Source organism: Ursus arctos, unplaced genomic scaffold (assembly GCF_023065955.2).
Source record: "Ursus arctos isolate Adak ecotype North America unplaced genomic scaffold, UrsArc2.0 scaffold_34, whole genome shotgun sequence".
NCBI classification, from domain to species: Eukaryota; Metazoa; Chordata; class Mammalia; order Carnivora; family Ursidae; genus Ursus; species Ursus arctos.
In genome coordinates this window covers 25,075,653-25,090,655 of record NW_026623030.1, presented here as the reverse complement: position 1 = coordinate 25,090,655, position 15,003 = coordinate 25,075,653, and the positions used below count along the sequence as shown (strand labels likewise).

The 15,003-nt window shown below is 57.2% G+C and overlaps 2 protein-coding genes across 3 annotated transcripts; one reads left to right on the top strand and one right to left on the bottom strand.

Moving 5' to 3' along the window:
• Positions 1–364: 364 nt before the first annotated feature.
• CDK2AP1 (cyclin dependent kinase 2 associated protein 1) lies at positions 365–10,214 on the top strand. Of its 2 annotated transcripts, none has more exons than XM_048221425.2 (4): positions 365–708; positions 5,209–5,306; positions 6,883–7,009; positions 9,463–10,214. In XM_048221425.2, exons 1-4 carry the CDS (start codon positions 654–656, stop codon positions 9,528–9,530), a joined length of 348 nt encoding a protein of 115 aa, XP_048077382.1. In that variant the 5' UTR covers positions 365–653; the 3' UTR covers positions 9,531–10,214. The 2 variants fall into 2 exon arrangements, with proteins under 2 accessions (XP_048077382.1, XP_026370532.1); XM_026514747.4 differs by lacking the exon at positions 365–708 and adding an exon at positions 4,241–4,294.
• A 1,570-nt stretch (positions 10,215–11,784) lies between these two features.
• MTRFR (mitochondrial translation release factor in rescue) lies at positions 11,785–15,003 on the bottom strand. The gene is made up of 2 exons (XM_057306035.1): positions 13,676–15,003; positions 11,785–12,015 (listed from the first exon to the last, which is right to left on the bottom strand). Exons 1-2 carry the CDS (start codon positions 13,952–13,954, stop codon positions 11,797–11,799), a joined length of 498 nt encoding a protein of 165 aa, XP_057162018.1. The 5' UTR covers positions 13,955–15,003; the 3' UTR covers positions 11,785–11,796.

The window sequence follows — 15,003 nt, the reverse complement described above, 5'->3', positions numbered from 1 at the left end:
GGGAATGGCCAGACTTCGGCGTCTGGAATGATCTACGTGCTTAAAAATACCACTCGCCACCATTTTCTCCAGGTAATTTTCCATCCCTGCCCCCACATCCAAGGGGGAAAAAAGTAATTCAGAAATCCTACCTAGCTATTAAAAAAAAAAAAATGGAAAGAAAGAGACGAAGCGGTAAAATAGCGAATCTCTGGGCGCTGAGAACCTAGAAGAAGAAAGGGACCCACGCGGGCCTTGGGCGCCGCCGGGACCCAGCCCCCCAAACTTTGCCAAGTTGCGGGCGCCGAGCTCGGCCGGAGGCGCGGGGCGCGGCCGCGGGCGGAGCCGCCCCCTGACGCCGGGGCCGCGGCGCGCCGGGCCGCCCCCTCCCGGCCCGGGCCGGCCCCGCTGGCTCCGCTCAAAGTTTGCGGCCGCCCCTGCGCCCGCCCGCCCGATGTATGGGTGATATACTGCAGCGGGTGTCAGGGTGAGGGACGGCCATATTTGCCGGTGCGGCCCGAGCCGTCAACAACAAAAAGTGCGCGGGAGCTCGGCGGGCGCACGGACGGGCGCTCGGACGCCGGGCCCGCCTCGCCGCCGCCCGGCCTCGCCGCCGCCGCCGCCCTCGCGGGCCTGGCCCCGCGGCGCCCCGGCGCGCCCCGCCGCTCGGGGGGATGTCTTACAAACCGAACTTGGCCGCGCACATGCCCGCCGCCTCCCTCAACGCCGGTGAGTGAGTGCGCCCCGCGGGCCGCGCGCGCCGCGCCCCAAGTGCCGCCAAGTTGGGGGCCGGCGCGCCCGGCCCCGGCCCCGGCTCCCGGGGGCCCGGGGTGGCCGGGGGCGCCGGGCACTGGGTCCCGGCCCGGGGCAGCGCGGCCGCCGCCGCCATGATTCCGGCGCCCGCGCCGCCAAAGTTCGCGGGGGCGCCCCGTGCCGCGGCGGGGCTCGGCCGGGCCGGGGCCGGGGCCGGGGGCGCGGGCGGGCACCGCGGTCCCCCCCACGCCGGCGGCCGAGGGATCGTGGGGAGCGCGGCGGGCGAGGGCGGGGGAGGCTTTTCTCTGCTCCTTTTTCCTCCGGCTTTTGGGCGGCTCGGCGAGGGCCCCTGCCGGCGGGAGTCGGGAGCGGCCGGGCCACGCGGGGCGCGGGGCGCGGGGCCCGGGCCGCCCTTGGGGAGCAGGGGGTGGGGGGCGTGAGCCTGGGGCTGGGGGGGCGGGCTGCAGGGGTGCATGCGAACAAGGCCAGGCCAGGCGTGGGCAGGGCGGGGGCGGCGCGCGTGCCAGGTGCAGGCGCCCCAGAGGGTGCGGGGCCGCTGGGGTCACCCGCGGTGCAGGGGACTCGATCGTCAGTGGGGGCTCGGCCCGGCGCGCCGGAGCTGGGGTGCCCAGAACGCGGCACGCCGGATATCCCCTCAGGCGTGCGCGGAGTGACAGAAGTTGGAGAAGACCCGGGGCTTCTGAGTGCCTGCGGGCGGCGGGTGAGGGCGGCGTTTCAGCGCAGACCCCGCATCTCGGAGCCCCCAAGTCTGGGCTTCGAAGGCCCCTTCTGCGGAAGCCGGGGGTGGAGGGGCGTCCTCTCCCTTCCCGGGGGCTGGAGCTGGGCGATCCCAGGAAACTCCTCCAGAAGTTGTCAGGCAGCTTCAGGCTGTGTCCAGGGGCTTGCCCCAGGGATCAAGGGAGACCTGGGGTGGGGGAAGGAAGGTGGGGAGGTTAGGGTGTGACCGGCTTTTCCCCTTGTCTGGGTCTTTCTCCTTTAGACACTTGGTTGGAAATAGACTTCCAAAAAAGCAGGCGCGTTGGAGGGGGGAGGGGGCAGAGGCCTTGTGGGGGAGGGGATTGGCCTTGCTGGTCAGAAATGCCACGTTGGCAGTTGGCCGCAAGTTTTGGGCCTTGTCTCCAAACGTTGACTCCGTAACTCCAAAAATCTGAAGAGGGACCCAGAAAATCAATCGGAATATATGAATATGTATTTTAACTTATAGGACACAGATTTGGGGATTGGAAAGGGTTAAAATTCAGGTTGCGGGTGGGGGCAAAGTTGAATTGGTTAAATTTGGCGTCTGCGTCCCAAGAGCAAACAGCCACGATTTTCTCAAACGTTCTCACCACCTTTGGGGTCTGCAGACCTTACAGAGACAGGCTTTGTGGCCCAGATAGGATTTCTCATCTGTCCCTGGGGTATGCAGGGTAGAAGGTCTTGCTGCCAGCCTGGATACCCCGGAAATCTCAGGCCTGGCCTAGTATAGTTGAGGCAGGTGCCCTAAAGTGGAACCTTCAGGGATTGGGGTCAAGTGACAGGGGCGCCCACTCAGGACCCCTGAAGCCCTGTGCTGGGCTGGCTGGCACCTGTGCACAGGTTTTCTTCTATGGTGATTTCCAGGAGGACTGCTGAGGTCCCCAGATACCTGGTGCTTTGGTAGGGGGGCGCGCCCCTCCCCATGGACCCTTTAGAAAGCCCCAGTCTCCCCCTGCCATTTGCATCCAAGATGGACTCTCCGCTGCCGCTCCTCCGGCTTCCTTGTCATCATCCCTCACGCCCTCCAGCCCTGCCTCCTGCTCGCGGGTTGCCAAGCCGCGGCCTGGCCGGCGGTGGCAGTGGCGGAGTTAGACAAAGCCCCCGCCTCCCCGCCGGAGAGCACATCCCCCCCCAGGCGCCCCAAGTGGCGGGAAGGCCGCCAGCTCCCCAGGCCCAGGCCGCTCTTTGTCTGGCGTGGGGGCGGGGAGCTGCGCCTGGCCCCAGGAGCTGCTGGCCTCTGCCAATCCCTCCCTCGGCTCCGGGCCCTCCCTGGTCCCCGCACACTGCGTGCATTGTCTGTGATGCTCAGCGCCCGCCGTGCTCACGCCCAGTCTGGTTTTCTCCCTGGCCTCCTGCAGCTGGATGCACTGGCCCTGCCTGTGTGTGCCGGAAGGAGTGGGCATGAGTAGAACTCAGGGCCCTTCTGTCAACTCTCCTCAGGGCCGCACACCTACCCCCCCCTTTCAACAGAGTAAGAGACTGGCACTGACACAGAATTGGGGTCACCTCCCACGTCACCTGGTGATGGAAGGGCAAGCCCTCAGCTGTTGCCAAACCCTTCCCCCAACGCAGACCAGGTGATTTCTCCTCTCTCTCTCAGGCCCCAGCCCGAGACTTAACCCTAGCCCCATGGAAGAGTGGGATCTAGAGCCTTTAGACATTCTGTTGGGAATCATTGCCTCAAACAGATGGAGAAACTGAGGCCCAGAGAGGGAAGGGTCTCATCCAAGGTCACACAGCCAGACCGACTCCTGGTCCAGGCCCTGGTCTGTAGGAAAGCAGATGGGACAGGAGGCAGGGAGGCGAGAAACAGTGATGAGCAACGAGAGGCGAGGGCAAAGGGTGGTGCAGGGAATGCACACCTGAGGCCCCCTCACCCCCTGCCCAGGAACCGGAGTCCCCTAGACACTGTGCTGCTCTGCAGGGGTCCGCACCCCCTGGTCTTGCCTTCAGCATCCTGGCCTTCCAGAGAGCTGTGATGTCTTGTGGTGGTCAGGACTGGAACCCAGGTCTGGGGCTGCAGCGACCACACTCACTGCTCACATCAGAAGGTTCAGGAAGTTAGGGTTTGGCTGCTGTGGTGAAGGGTGCTTGGGGGGCACCCACCCTGCCCCATTCCTGTGCTCTGGCCACTGCCCATCTGTGGTTGCCTTGGATGGAGGTCACAGACATGCTAGGAGTTCAGCCCTGTGCTGAGCAGTATATGCCCGTAGCCCGGGTGTATTATTGTCCCCCCTTTAGAGGCGTGGCGACTGGGGCTACCAGTGGCCCGGTGATGTGCCCACTTACCAGCTTAGAGGTGACAGAATCCATGTATTCCTGACTGGGCATCCCACATTTGAGCCTGAACCGGGGCCCCCGGGTTGGGGTGGGGGAGGCGAAATCCAGGGCAGGCCCGAGAGCAAGGAAGATATCTTGGGTACAGAGCTGCGCCCAGTTCCTGGACAGAGGGACAGGTGTCGGGGTGCCAGCCTCTTCTGCAGCGTGTGGCTCAGGAGAACACCCACCCGCTCCAGACTGTTGGTCTCTTTACGGCGAGGGGCTCCCGGGCTCCCCTAGGGCCCCTGCCACTCCACCAGCCGGAGCTGCTGAGCGTCCTCTCTCCCCTTCCCCTCCCCTGCTCACACCAGATGAGCAGCTGGTTGGTTTGGCCGGCCTGGCACCAGCTGTCCGTCCCCGGGGCCAAGTCTGCGTAGTCCGCCGTGTGCTTGAGAGACCGTTTGGCTCTGGGGGCGGCAGGCAGAGGGGGAGCTGCTCCTCGGCTGGGCGTGGAGGCAGGCGGGCGGCCGCCGAGGAGGGCTAGGTAAATTCTCCATGGTTACCGCTGTTTGTAATTCTGCAGGACATCCTCTACCCGCTAATGGCCACTTGGACGCCATTACGGGTCTGCGTGCTTCCAGCTCCTGAGCTGCGGCCGCGAATTCCCTGCTGATGACTCCCCGCCCCCCATCCGGGAGACTCCATTCTTAGCTGGGCCGGTCCCCACGTGGTCCCTCACAGCCGAGGGCCAGTGTGTCTGAGTGTTGCAGTCCATAAACGGGGCCTTATTCCTCCCCTCTTTGGACGTGAGCCACCGAGGCGTAGAATCGGACTGTCAGGAATCCTGTCCCCTCCTTGGGGAGGGAACCGCAGGGGCTCAGGGAGACTGAGAGGCTACTGAGGACACACAGAGAGACTGTGACACACTCCAGATCGCTGACTTGGTGTCCAGTGACCCAGTCTCCAGCCAGGGTTAGGTCTCAGAGCCTCTGAACTGCCTCTGTCGGCCTTAGCCTATGTGCAGCAGGGACTTGGGCATGCGGGACGGGGACCAGCCTCAGTAGCAGGTGGGCTCTGTGGCAGAGATTTGGCTCTAGGTCATCCGTGTCTGCGGAGCAGGACCCAGGGAAAAGGGACTAGCAAGGATTAGGCCAAGAGTAGCAGCAGATTTTCCTCATCGCTGCCAGTCCTGACCGCAGGGTGGGAAGGAGCCCGTGATGGATGAGTGGTGTCCGCGTGCTGCTGCGTCTGAAGAGTGACCTCCTTGCTCCGTTTTCCTGTCATCTGGGCTGAGCGTCGGCCATCACCAAACTAGAGGACAGGAGCAGGGTCTCTGTCCTATGAAGACAAGAGAACACTGTTTGGCATGCGTCCCGGGTAGGGGGACTGTCGCCGGACCCAGAGTCCTTGCTTTGGGTACAACCACACGATTCCTGATTCTTCTCTTCTCTTCCACAGCTGGGAGCGTCCATCCACCCTCCACCAGTATGGCAACGTCCTCGCAGTACCGCCAGCTGCTGAGTGACTACGGGCCGCCATCTCTCGGCTACACCCAGGTACGGTGAGGGGGGGATGTGTGGCGGGAGGGGCTCTGGGGCTGGCCTGGGCACTGAGGGGACGTGCCTCCCACCATCCGGGGAGGAGAGCTGCTGGGACAGACGAAGGAGTAGAAATGATGGAGTGGAACAGTCGTCTCAACTTCCTTAACCTATGGCCCTGGCTGGCCTCAAGTCTCAAGCCTCGAGGCATCAGAGCAGAGGGGGCAGGGTGGTTCACGGGGGGCACTGAGAGATGGGGGCGGGGGGCCCAAGGAGAGGCTGGAAGGCCTGAGTGCTGCAGGTCCTGTGGGGCCACCACCCACGTGTGTCCCTGTGGCGGGAGTCTCTCTGCTGGATTCCTCAGATCCTCTGAGCCTGGACAGAGCAGAGGGGACCCTGTTCCTACTCACTCCCCACAAGGTCGTGGCCCCAGCAAAGAGGAGGACAGGGCCCATATCCTCCCAGAGCCCAGATGTGCTTCATAGGGAATGGGGGCCCTTGAGCCAGGCCGCAGGGGTTTCTGTGTGGTTCTGCCACTTACAAGACTGACCCCTGCTTGGCAACCTTGCAGAGACCCGGTTCCTCACCATCGAGCGGGGTCAACGCTGCCACTGGCCTCACTGGCTGTCGCCGGTGGAGGGACCTGGCCAGGCCCCCGCCTTGGTGCCTGCTGGCCGTAGCTGCCGTCGGGTTGTCTGCCATCATCGGAACGCGGCCGCATTCTGGGGTCGCCACGGAGGCTGGCCCTGGGAGGGGGTGGTGGCCGGCCATGCCCCGCCAGGCCGTTCTGTCCCAGGAGCAGATGTGGGACCTGGAACGGGACCGCCGGAGGAAGTGTCGGTGGGAGGAGGGCGAGGAGGACCGCCAGGCCAAGAGGCGGCGCCTGGAGGGTGCTGAGGAGCTGGGCAAGGACAGGAGGAAGGCCCTGGAGGCCAGGAGACAGAGGCGGCAGAGGAAGAGGGAGGAGGAGGCGAGGGCCTTGTGGGGGGGCCTGCGGGGACCCCAGCCTCACTCATTGGGGTGCTTACTTGAGCTGTGGGTGGGGGTCTAGAGAAAAAGGGGTTTCGTGGGGTGGGCCCTGCCAGCGGGGGTAGAACGGGTGATTGAAACACATTCTGTGTTCTGTCCAGATGGTCTTTGGCAATGATTTGTGGTCCTGCTGACCCCAAGACACGGCCGCTATCTCGTCCGCTTGCTCTGGACCTCCGTCTCCTGGGATGTCCTTGAGCACCTGCCTGGGTTCTAGGAAATACCCACTGCTTGCCGAGACAAGCCAGTCCTCCTCCTTTGTCTTTTCTCATTTGTGATGATAGAAGCCTTCTGGAGGCTGTTAGTGGTTTCCTTGAGTGTAGGACAGCAGAGAGGCCCAGCTCTCTCAGAGGTCTACGGTTATCTCTCGGGGTGGACAAGCCTGGCCCCAGCAGAGGCAGCAGCTCTGGGAGCCTAGGCCAGGCTGCCCTGCCTCCAGCAGCTGCCCCTGGGCGGGCTTCTCCGTGCCCTGCCTTGGCTGTGGCTGGCATGTGGTGCGGTCCTGACCGTGGCCTTGGGGTCAGGTTAGGGTTCAATCGCCGTAAACTCTTCCTTCTGATTCTAGGGAACAGGGAACAGCCAGGTACCCCAAAGCAAATATGCCGAGCTGCTGGCCATCATTGAGGAGTTGGGGAAAGAGATTAGACCCACTTATGCGGGGAGCAAGAGCGCCATGGAGAGACTAAAACGAGGTAAGTAGTGGGACCCAGACTCCCCTGACGGGTGCCGCCTCTGCGGCGTGAACTGTTGTGAGAGATTTTCAGGGTGTGGGGGAGTCCCCTATGCCCCAGGGGCTCCCGTTGTGTTAATCCTGTGTGGAAGCATCCGCAGGGGCAGGGGTGGGCCGTCCGTGGGATGTAGGTCGTTCTTGGGATCTGACGGGAAGGCCTCGCGTGCCTCCTGGGAGGGTCCGTATGATTTAAAAAAGGAATCTTTATAGCCCAGATCCTGCAGCTTTGTGTGTTGCCTGCTCTGCTCCTGGTGGCTGGTGCTGGTCCCAGGGAGCCGCAGGAGGCTCAGTGCGCCGGGCTTCCTTCTCTGGGCCGGTCAGGGACAAGGAGCCGGGAGGTCCTGGGCCCTGTGTTGCCCTCTGCCGTCAGCTCTTTGGAGCGGAGCCCTGGCTGGGGTGGGGGGTGGGGGGTGGGGGCTATGGGTCTGTCCTAGTTGGGGAGAGAGAGCAAGAACACTCTGAAATTCCTTCGTGATGGGGGGGGAGGGGGGAGCATGATGTCACAGAAAACCGGTGACTCACGTGAGGACGTGACTGGCCAGCTGATTTCAGGGGGAGGTGAAATCGGCTGCCACCTTGCGAAGTCCCTGGGGTGGAGGGGAGAAGAGGATTTCTGTTTTGGAAGGTGGCAGTGCAGAGCAGCAGGCCTAGGTGCGAACTGAATTTCAGAAGGGATCTGGTGTTTCTGAGGAAGGTTGGAGAGGCAAGTCTGGAGTAAATCTGGGGCGTAAAGGGGAGCTGCCGCGGAGGCCATGACTCCACAGTGGTGGGCGAGGCTGACCCTGGACAGGCCCCGGCCCGCGGCAGTGGGCTTCCCTGGTATTTACGAAGCCTTCGTGGACGGAGAGGCTGGACCCGGAGAGGGTCTGGGGAGAGGTGGGGTTTACCCCGACCCACCCCAGGGGGCAGGTGGGCATCGCTCTGCGTGCGGACCGCTCTTTGGAGGCAGGGAGCAAGACAGTCCTGGCAGCTGGAGTTCTGGTTACCCAAGTGGAAATCCCTGGGAAGATGCTGGACCCCGGAGTCTAACAGGCAATCTGCAGTCACCCAAAAAAGCCAGCGGGTTCAGGCCACCGATGGATATGCCTCGTGATGGCTCCGGGGCATGTGCTGCGTGAGCAGCTGGTCCCACGGTCACGCTGACCAGTAGCCAAGTCCAAGCTAGCCAAGTTCATGTGGTAACAGGGCGAAGAAGGGTCATGAAGGGCACAGGGGTGTCAGGCTCATGGTGGATAAGTCAGCAAACTATAACTGATAGGCCAAGAATGGTTTTTAGTTTAGTTTTTTTTTTTAAAGATTTTATTTATTTATTTGACAGAGATAGAGACAGCCAGCGAGAGAGGGAACACAAGCAGGGGGAGTGGGAGAGGAAGAAGCAGGCTCCCAGCGGAGGAGCCTGATGTGGGGCTCGATCCCGGAACGCCGGGATCACGCCCTGAGCCGAAGGCAGATGCTTAACCGCTGTGCCACCCAGGCGCCCCGGTTTTTAGTTTTTAATGGTGGAAAATGATTCTGTGACATGTGAAAATAGTCTGCAATTCCGACTTCAGCCTGCATAAAGAAAGGGTTATTGGAATATGGCCACACCCATTGCTGCTTGAGTGATTGTGACAGAGCCCACGTGGCCTGCAAAGCCCGAGATATTTACCGTCTGGCCTTTTCTAGAAAAAAGTCTTTTGAAGCTCAGAGATAAGATTTGTGAGATGTGGACACCTGCGTGACTTGGGGATGTCATTCCCGGTGCCCTCCGGCAGTCCTCTCCCTGGAGTAGATTCTCTGTGTCTATGAAACCGAGCTCAGTATCTTACGGCGTTCACTAAAGGCCACAAAAACAACAACAACAACAAAACAAATGCAACAACCAAACCATAACCAGCAAACCAGAGAGAGAGAAGATGGGCAGGGGAGTGATAGGGCAGAAGGGGCTCCCGGCACCCGGCGGGCAACCCCACAGCGGACCAAGGTTGAACGTAAATGATCAGTCTTGCATCCTAACTGTGCAGGCTGGACACTGGACAAGCCCTTTCTAGAACTTAGAATATGAAGAAGCCAGAGAAAAATAAGGATTTGAAGTCCTGGACTCTCCACAGTGGGTCAGGCTTAACGAAAGCGGGTTGGAGACACGTCTACTTCGTCCTCTGACATCCTGACACGCAAAGAGAGCTTGCCGGCCGGCCTGTGTGTGCAGGAAGGGATTGTTAGGAGCCACAAAGAGGAGTTTGGGCTAGGAGGGAAGGCCTTCGAGGAGGGAGGGGCCGCTCACGTGTTTCCAAACCGCTGGAATCCCGGCCTGGTTTGGATGCAGGTCCCGAGTTCCTTCCAGGGCGAGGGCTTTTCAGCTGGGTAGTGAAGGGCCCTCTTCCTCTCCTGGAGTGGGTTCTGCTGGACGGTCCTCAGCCTCTGCTTCTCCTCCAGGCATCATTCACGCCAGAGGACTGGTTCGAGAGTGCTTGGCGGAAACGGAGCGGAATGCCCGATCCTAGCTGCCGCTCAGCGCGGAAGGCTTTCCATCTTCGTCCGAGACCAGAAGTTACAGCTCATCTCCCATGTTCACATGAAACTCTTGTTTTCAAAGTGGTAACAGTTTGGTTTCTCTTCCCACGACCCTCCCATGGTTCATGAGGCTCTGAAATTGAGAAATATTTTGCAGTTGACTAGGATTTACATTTTAAATAGTTAGGAATTACCCAGGGTTTTTTGTTTTTTGGGTTTTTTTTTAAGCAGATTTAAAAGATGCACGTAAAAGATACCTATCTCACGGCAAAGACCCCGGGTCTGTTACCCAGATTGTTCTCCGTTCTTTTTCATAAGCTAGTACAACTCTGAGGGTTGGTTGGTTTGTTTGAGTGCATACGTTTGCCACATGGTGTGGATCCCGCTTAATGTACCTTCCTTTGTGCTTAAGCATTTGCTTGCATGACTATTAGTGCTTTGAGGTCAATTTAAAAAATGCACAAGTTATAAATACAGAAGAAAGAGCAACGTACCAAACCTAACCTAACCAGAACCTCCCCACCCCCACCACATTTTCCTACTAAGACTGTGTGTGGATTTCAGTTCTGCTTTTCCTGGAAGTTGATCCCACATCTGGAAGAAAATGACTAAAACTGTTTGCATCTTTGTATGTATTTATTACTTGATGTAATAAAGCTTATTTTCATTAACAATTTGTATTAAGGTGTGGGTTCCTTGATTCTTAAGTGTTTGTTTTTTGTTTTTTAAGTGGTATTTTAAAAAACAGCTTCTCAGGGGCACCCGGCTGGCTCAGTCACCAGAGGAGCAACTCTCGGTCTGGGGCTTGTGAGTTCGAGCCCCACGTTGGGTGCAGAGGTGACTTAAAAATAAAATCTTTAAAAACAAAACAAAACAAAAAAACCCCAGCTCCACTGATGAGAGTGAGAGATCCCTGTCATAGAGAGTTTGCCCACGTGGCCCCAGAAACATTCTGTGTGCCGATTGCCAGAACCACTATGGGCTGAGGAAGGAAGGCGCTTGCCTCGTCAGAAGGTGGGGGTCAGACGAAGGTGCGTTACGGTGCCTCGTAACCGTCATGGACTTCGGCGTCTGCCGGGGAATAAAGCAAGAACAGTATTACTGACCTTGCCCACTGCCTGCCCACAGTGAGGCCATTCTCAGCTTCCAGTGCTTGTCCCGTGAGCCTTTCCGGGGTGTTCCAGGAATCTGTTTCTCCTACAGGCAGCCACTGAACTCCAGTTAGCTACCTCTGGTGCGCAGATTCACAACTCAGGTTTCTGGAAACTCATAAATCTACTTGTAAATCAGTACATAGGGAATGTCGTGTATTTTTTCAATTAAGCTCTATGCCCGACATGGGGCTCAAACACACGACCCCGAGATCGAGAGTCCCATGCTCCACTGACTGAGCCAGACAGGCGCTTTAAAAATGGCACTAATGTTCGACTCCATTCCACAGTTTTCCAAAAAAAATGGACCTTCCTTATTAATTTTTTTCAAAAAAGTTTTATTTTTAACCTTTGATAATAAGACAATCACACAAGTGTGTAGCTTAACAAAATACGGCGACATCCTTCTAACTACCGCCCACGTCCAGAAAGAACTTTCTCAGCCATCCACAGCCCTTCTGGGTGTCCTATCATGACGACCCCTTTCCTCCCCACGAAAAGTAGCCGCTGTCCTTTTATAGTAATGACTTCTGCGTGTCTCTTTATAAAAGTTTTACTCTCAAAATGTGCGTCTCTATTCATCACAGTTTAATCCGCCATTTAAAAAATTTTGATTTAAAATGTTAAGTCTGTCAGAAATACAGAAATGCTAGAGTAATGCTTGAGACGGAATGGAACTCCCCACCATTATTCCTTGGAAGCATCTGGCAGGTTTCTTTAAAAAAAATTTTTTTTAATTTATTTTTTAGAGAGGGAGTGTGCAGCATGAGCGGGGCGGGGGGTGTGGAGGTGGAGGGAGAGGGAGAGAGAATCTCAAGCAGGCTCCATGCCCAGCATGGAGCCCGATGCGGGGCTTGATCCCACGACGCTGAGATCATGACCTGAGCTGAAATCAACAGTCGGACGCTTAACCGACTGAGCACCCAGGCACCTTGCATCTGCAGGTTCTTGTTAGAATCTGCAGTTCTTTCAGGGGCGCCCGGCTGGCTCAGTCGGAAGAGTGTGCGACTCTTGATCTTGGGATCGGGGTTGTGAGTTCAAGCCCCACGTTGGGTGTAGAGATCTTAAAAACAAAACAACAACACAAAACATCTTTGGTTCTTTCTCAGTGGACGTTTTTACTCGATTCCCAGAGTTCTTTCAGGAGCTTCTTTTTTTCTAGGGTTTCCTTTGCTCTTTTTTTCCTCTCTTGCTTTTTCTTTTCTGCCTCCTGTTTTTCTTTGTAAACAAGACTGTGTTCACCATTGTAGAAAATATCCACTTTCTCTTGTAGGATTTTCCGAGCGAGCTTTCTGTTCTGATCAACCGATCTTGTCTGATGGCACTGCAAGAGATGATATTTTATAATGGGAAAGTTTGCTCTGGACAGGACCTCAGAAATTGTGGAATTCAACCTAGTCGCTCTACAGATGGGGACAGGCCCGAGAAGCAAAGCCACTCGTCAAGAATCCCAGTGAGTCTGTGACAGAACGAAGACCATACGCCCTCCTTCCTGCCTCTTCTCGGCCTTCACCTTGCCCCACCCCCAGCTGTATTATGTGGCTTTCTCGGTGATGGTTTTATAATGAAGAGTGTTGCTTTGTTCGGAAGCAATGATAACCTTCAGATAATTTTGAAAATATCAACTGATAGGTCTGGCTTATGGCCAGGGAACAAGCCCTCTGTCTGCACCCTTTATAAACGTAAAATGCTGTCTCAGGGAGGAAGACAGCATCTTTACTATTAGTCAACCGTACGTTGATTATGTCAAACCTGAGTTATTAAGGGCGAGTGCCTTGCAAAGCTATTTGATAAGCAATTCTGTGAAATTAAAGCAAGAGAAGAGGACCGAAAGCAAATCTGCAGTAGTTTATAAAACAGTTAAACAAAAATCCTGTCAGGTTTCAGAATTTTATGTGTTGCTCATGAATGATGCTTTTTTCCAAGGAGGAAAACAAAAGTGATTGAGGTTTTAACTGATAGGCTCTTGGCTTGGAAACTTGGCAGTGAAGAACTGTTGTTAGGAGCACAGACGTTGGGCTTGGTCTGGGTTGACGCCTGCAGCTGTAGGATCTCGGGCAAGTTACTTAACCTCTCTGTGCCCGATTCCACACCTGTACCATGAAGACAAGGCGTAAGGGCTTGCGAGGATGACGACTGACTGCGCGCGGAGCTGCGCGGACCAGGGCCTACCCTGTCTTTGGAATATGGAAACCCTGCCCTGCTGTCTCTGTCCTCTGCTCTGCTGCTCCTAGGGCCCTCTGGTGCCTCAGAAAGGACTGGCAGTTCCACTGAGAGGCGGCGGGGCCACTATTAACCAGGAAACGGGAGACAGCATTTCAGTATTGCCTAGGGGTTCGGGGTGCATTGAGAGCTGGGGACACTCTGATCAGAGATTGGTTTTTAGGTAAAGAAGGAAGATGCCCCCGGGGCAGCCACGCCTCACATTTTTATCCTGAGGGCTGGAAATGCTCAGGGGGCAGGTGTCACATTTACCAAAGAGGGGACAGAGGGACACAGCCAAGCCACTGAGGGCTGGGACTGCTGGCAGACACTCGGGGTGAGATGCCCGGGGACCAGAGCCTGGGCACTGCCTGCCAGATGCCAGGCCAGTGGGCGTCCCCCGGCTCCCAGGGACCCCGGAGGCTGCTGGGGCTGTGCCGCCTCAGGGCCGGACTCAGAATCCGCAGTGTCCGCTGCTGCCCGGGGCCACGATGAGAACACACGTCAGCCGAGCACCGCTGTCACTCACAGTGCCCTGAGCCCTGGGGGACCCCCAGCGGCCTTCCTCCTCTACCTCTTTTTTTTTTTTTTTTTTTTTTTTTAAAGATTTCACTTATTTGAGAGAGAGAGCGAGCACGAGCAGAATGAGGGGCAGAGGGAGAAGCAGACTCCCCACTGAGCAGGGAGCCCAATGTAGGGCTTGATCCCGGGACACCATGACCTGAGCCGAAGGCAGACGCTTCACCAACTGCGCCCCCCAGGCGCCCCCCTTCCTCCTCTACCTTGACGACGATGCCCGAGGGGACGTGCTTCAGCACCACGCAGTTGCTGGTTTTGTTGGTGGCCTGGCCCCCCGGACCGTGCCCTTTCACAAACTGCTCTTCAAGTTCCCTCTCCTCCAGGGCAGGCAGAGCGGGGCGGTCCTTCCTGCCCGCCGCCGGGACCGCAGTGACCGCTCGCGGGGCCAGCAGCGCCCGCTCGTCCCGAGGCCGGAGTCCCCACGGCGCTGTGCACACTCTGAGCAGGGCTGCAGGCCAGCGACAGGAAGCGGGGGGACTCATATGGAGCAGCTCTGCCTGTTCACCACCTGAGCTGGAGGAAAAAAGACAGCCTTTCAGGAAGATGCGTTCGCCCTCGGAATTGCACTGAAGGTTCTAGGACAACCTTTTATAAACCGGTTCAAACGAGGGCCACCCATCGGTCACGTGGGGTTTTTAGGAAGTTAGTGGAGACAGCAAGGCATAGCCCCCTGCAGCCTCGGGGCATCTCCCCCGATCTTCGCTGCATGAGCCGCCCTCCCAGCTGATAAATATTTTCCTATAACTGAAAATATCTTCGAAGCACCCAGAAGCGCTGCTTTCTCAGGAAGGAGAGGGTTTTGAGTGTGACATTCAAAAGAACAGGGCTGTAATCCGATAAAGCAACACTAAACAGTGCATCAAGCAAGAATTAGGATCTGAGTCAAGTGACATCATTTAAACGTTTGAGAATCTTTGAAATCCAAATGTAAAGACGACAGTATGCAAGTCTATTTTATAGCTGAGCTTACACGGTCTGACACAGTAAATATCACTATCAATCAATGTCATGATTGTTGTTTTTCAATGTTTCCAGTTTCACGGATTTGAATAGGAACATCTGTTCCCTCAGACGCACTGCCAATAACAGGATCCAAGTGGTGCTCATCCCTGGAACGTTCGAATCAACTGATTTTTATGAAGGTGCCTGCGTGGTTCAAAATGCCACGCGAGGTGTCGTGAGCGATGTGAGGTGGAGCGAGCGAGCCTCTGTCTTCATGGAGCTTAGAGTCTAATGAGGGAGAGATGCTAAAAGAGGAAGCAGTATTACCCATTAGATTTAAATAGCTACTCCAGACGTAGCAGAAGGCTGACATGTCTTAGCTGACAAGTGAATGGGATAGTGAGTAACAGCTACCAGGACACGATGAATCCCACGGGCCTTTGCTTCCTTCCAGGGGAGGAAGGCAGAACAAGCGGACAGGTGGTAGCTCTTTTCAAAGATGGGTAGCCTTTGCCAACAGGGACAAGTCACAGTGTGGGCCTGTCTTCTTACCTGGAAAATGGGTGAACAAGCCCTTCTCTGCCCATCC

Excerpts from the sequence above, each read along its gene's own strand:
- CDK2AP1 (XM_048221425.2), top strand. The coding sequence starts at position 654 with ATGTCTTACAAACCGAACTTGGCCGCGCACATGCCCGCCGCCTCCCTC. Across the intron at positions 5,307-6,882 it reads CATCTCTCGGCTACACCCAG|GGAACAGGGAACAGCCAGGT; the intron begins GTACGGTGAGGG and ends TTCTGATTCTAG. Across the intron at positions 7,010-9,462 it reads CATGGAGAGACTAAAACGAG|GCATCATTCACGCCAGAGGA; the intron begins GTAAGTAGTGGG and ends CTTCTCCTCCAG.
- MTRFR (XM_057306035.1), bottom strand. The coding sequence starts at position 13,954 with ATGAGTCCCCCCGCTTCCTGTCGCTGGCCTGCAGCCCTGCTCAGAGTG. Across the intron at positions 12,016-13,675 it reads CCTCGGGCATCGTCGTCAAG|TGCCATCAGACAAGATCGGT; the intron begins GTAGAGGAGGAA and ends CATCTCTTGCAG.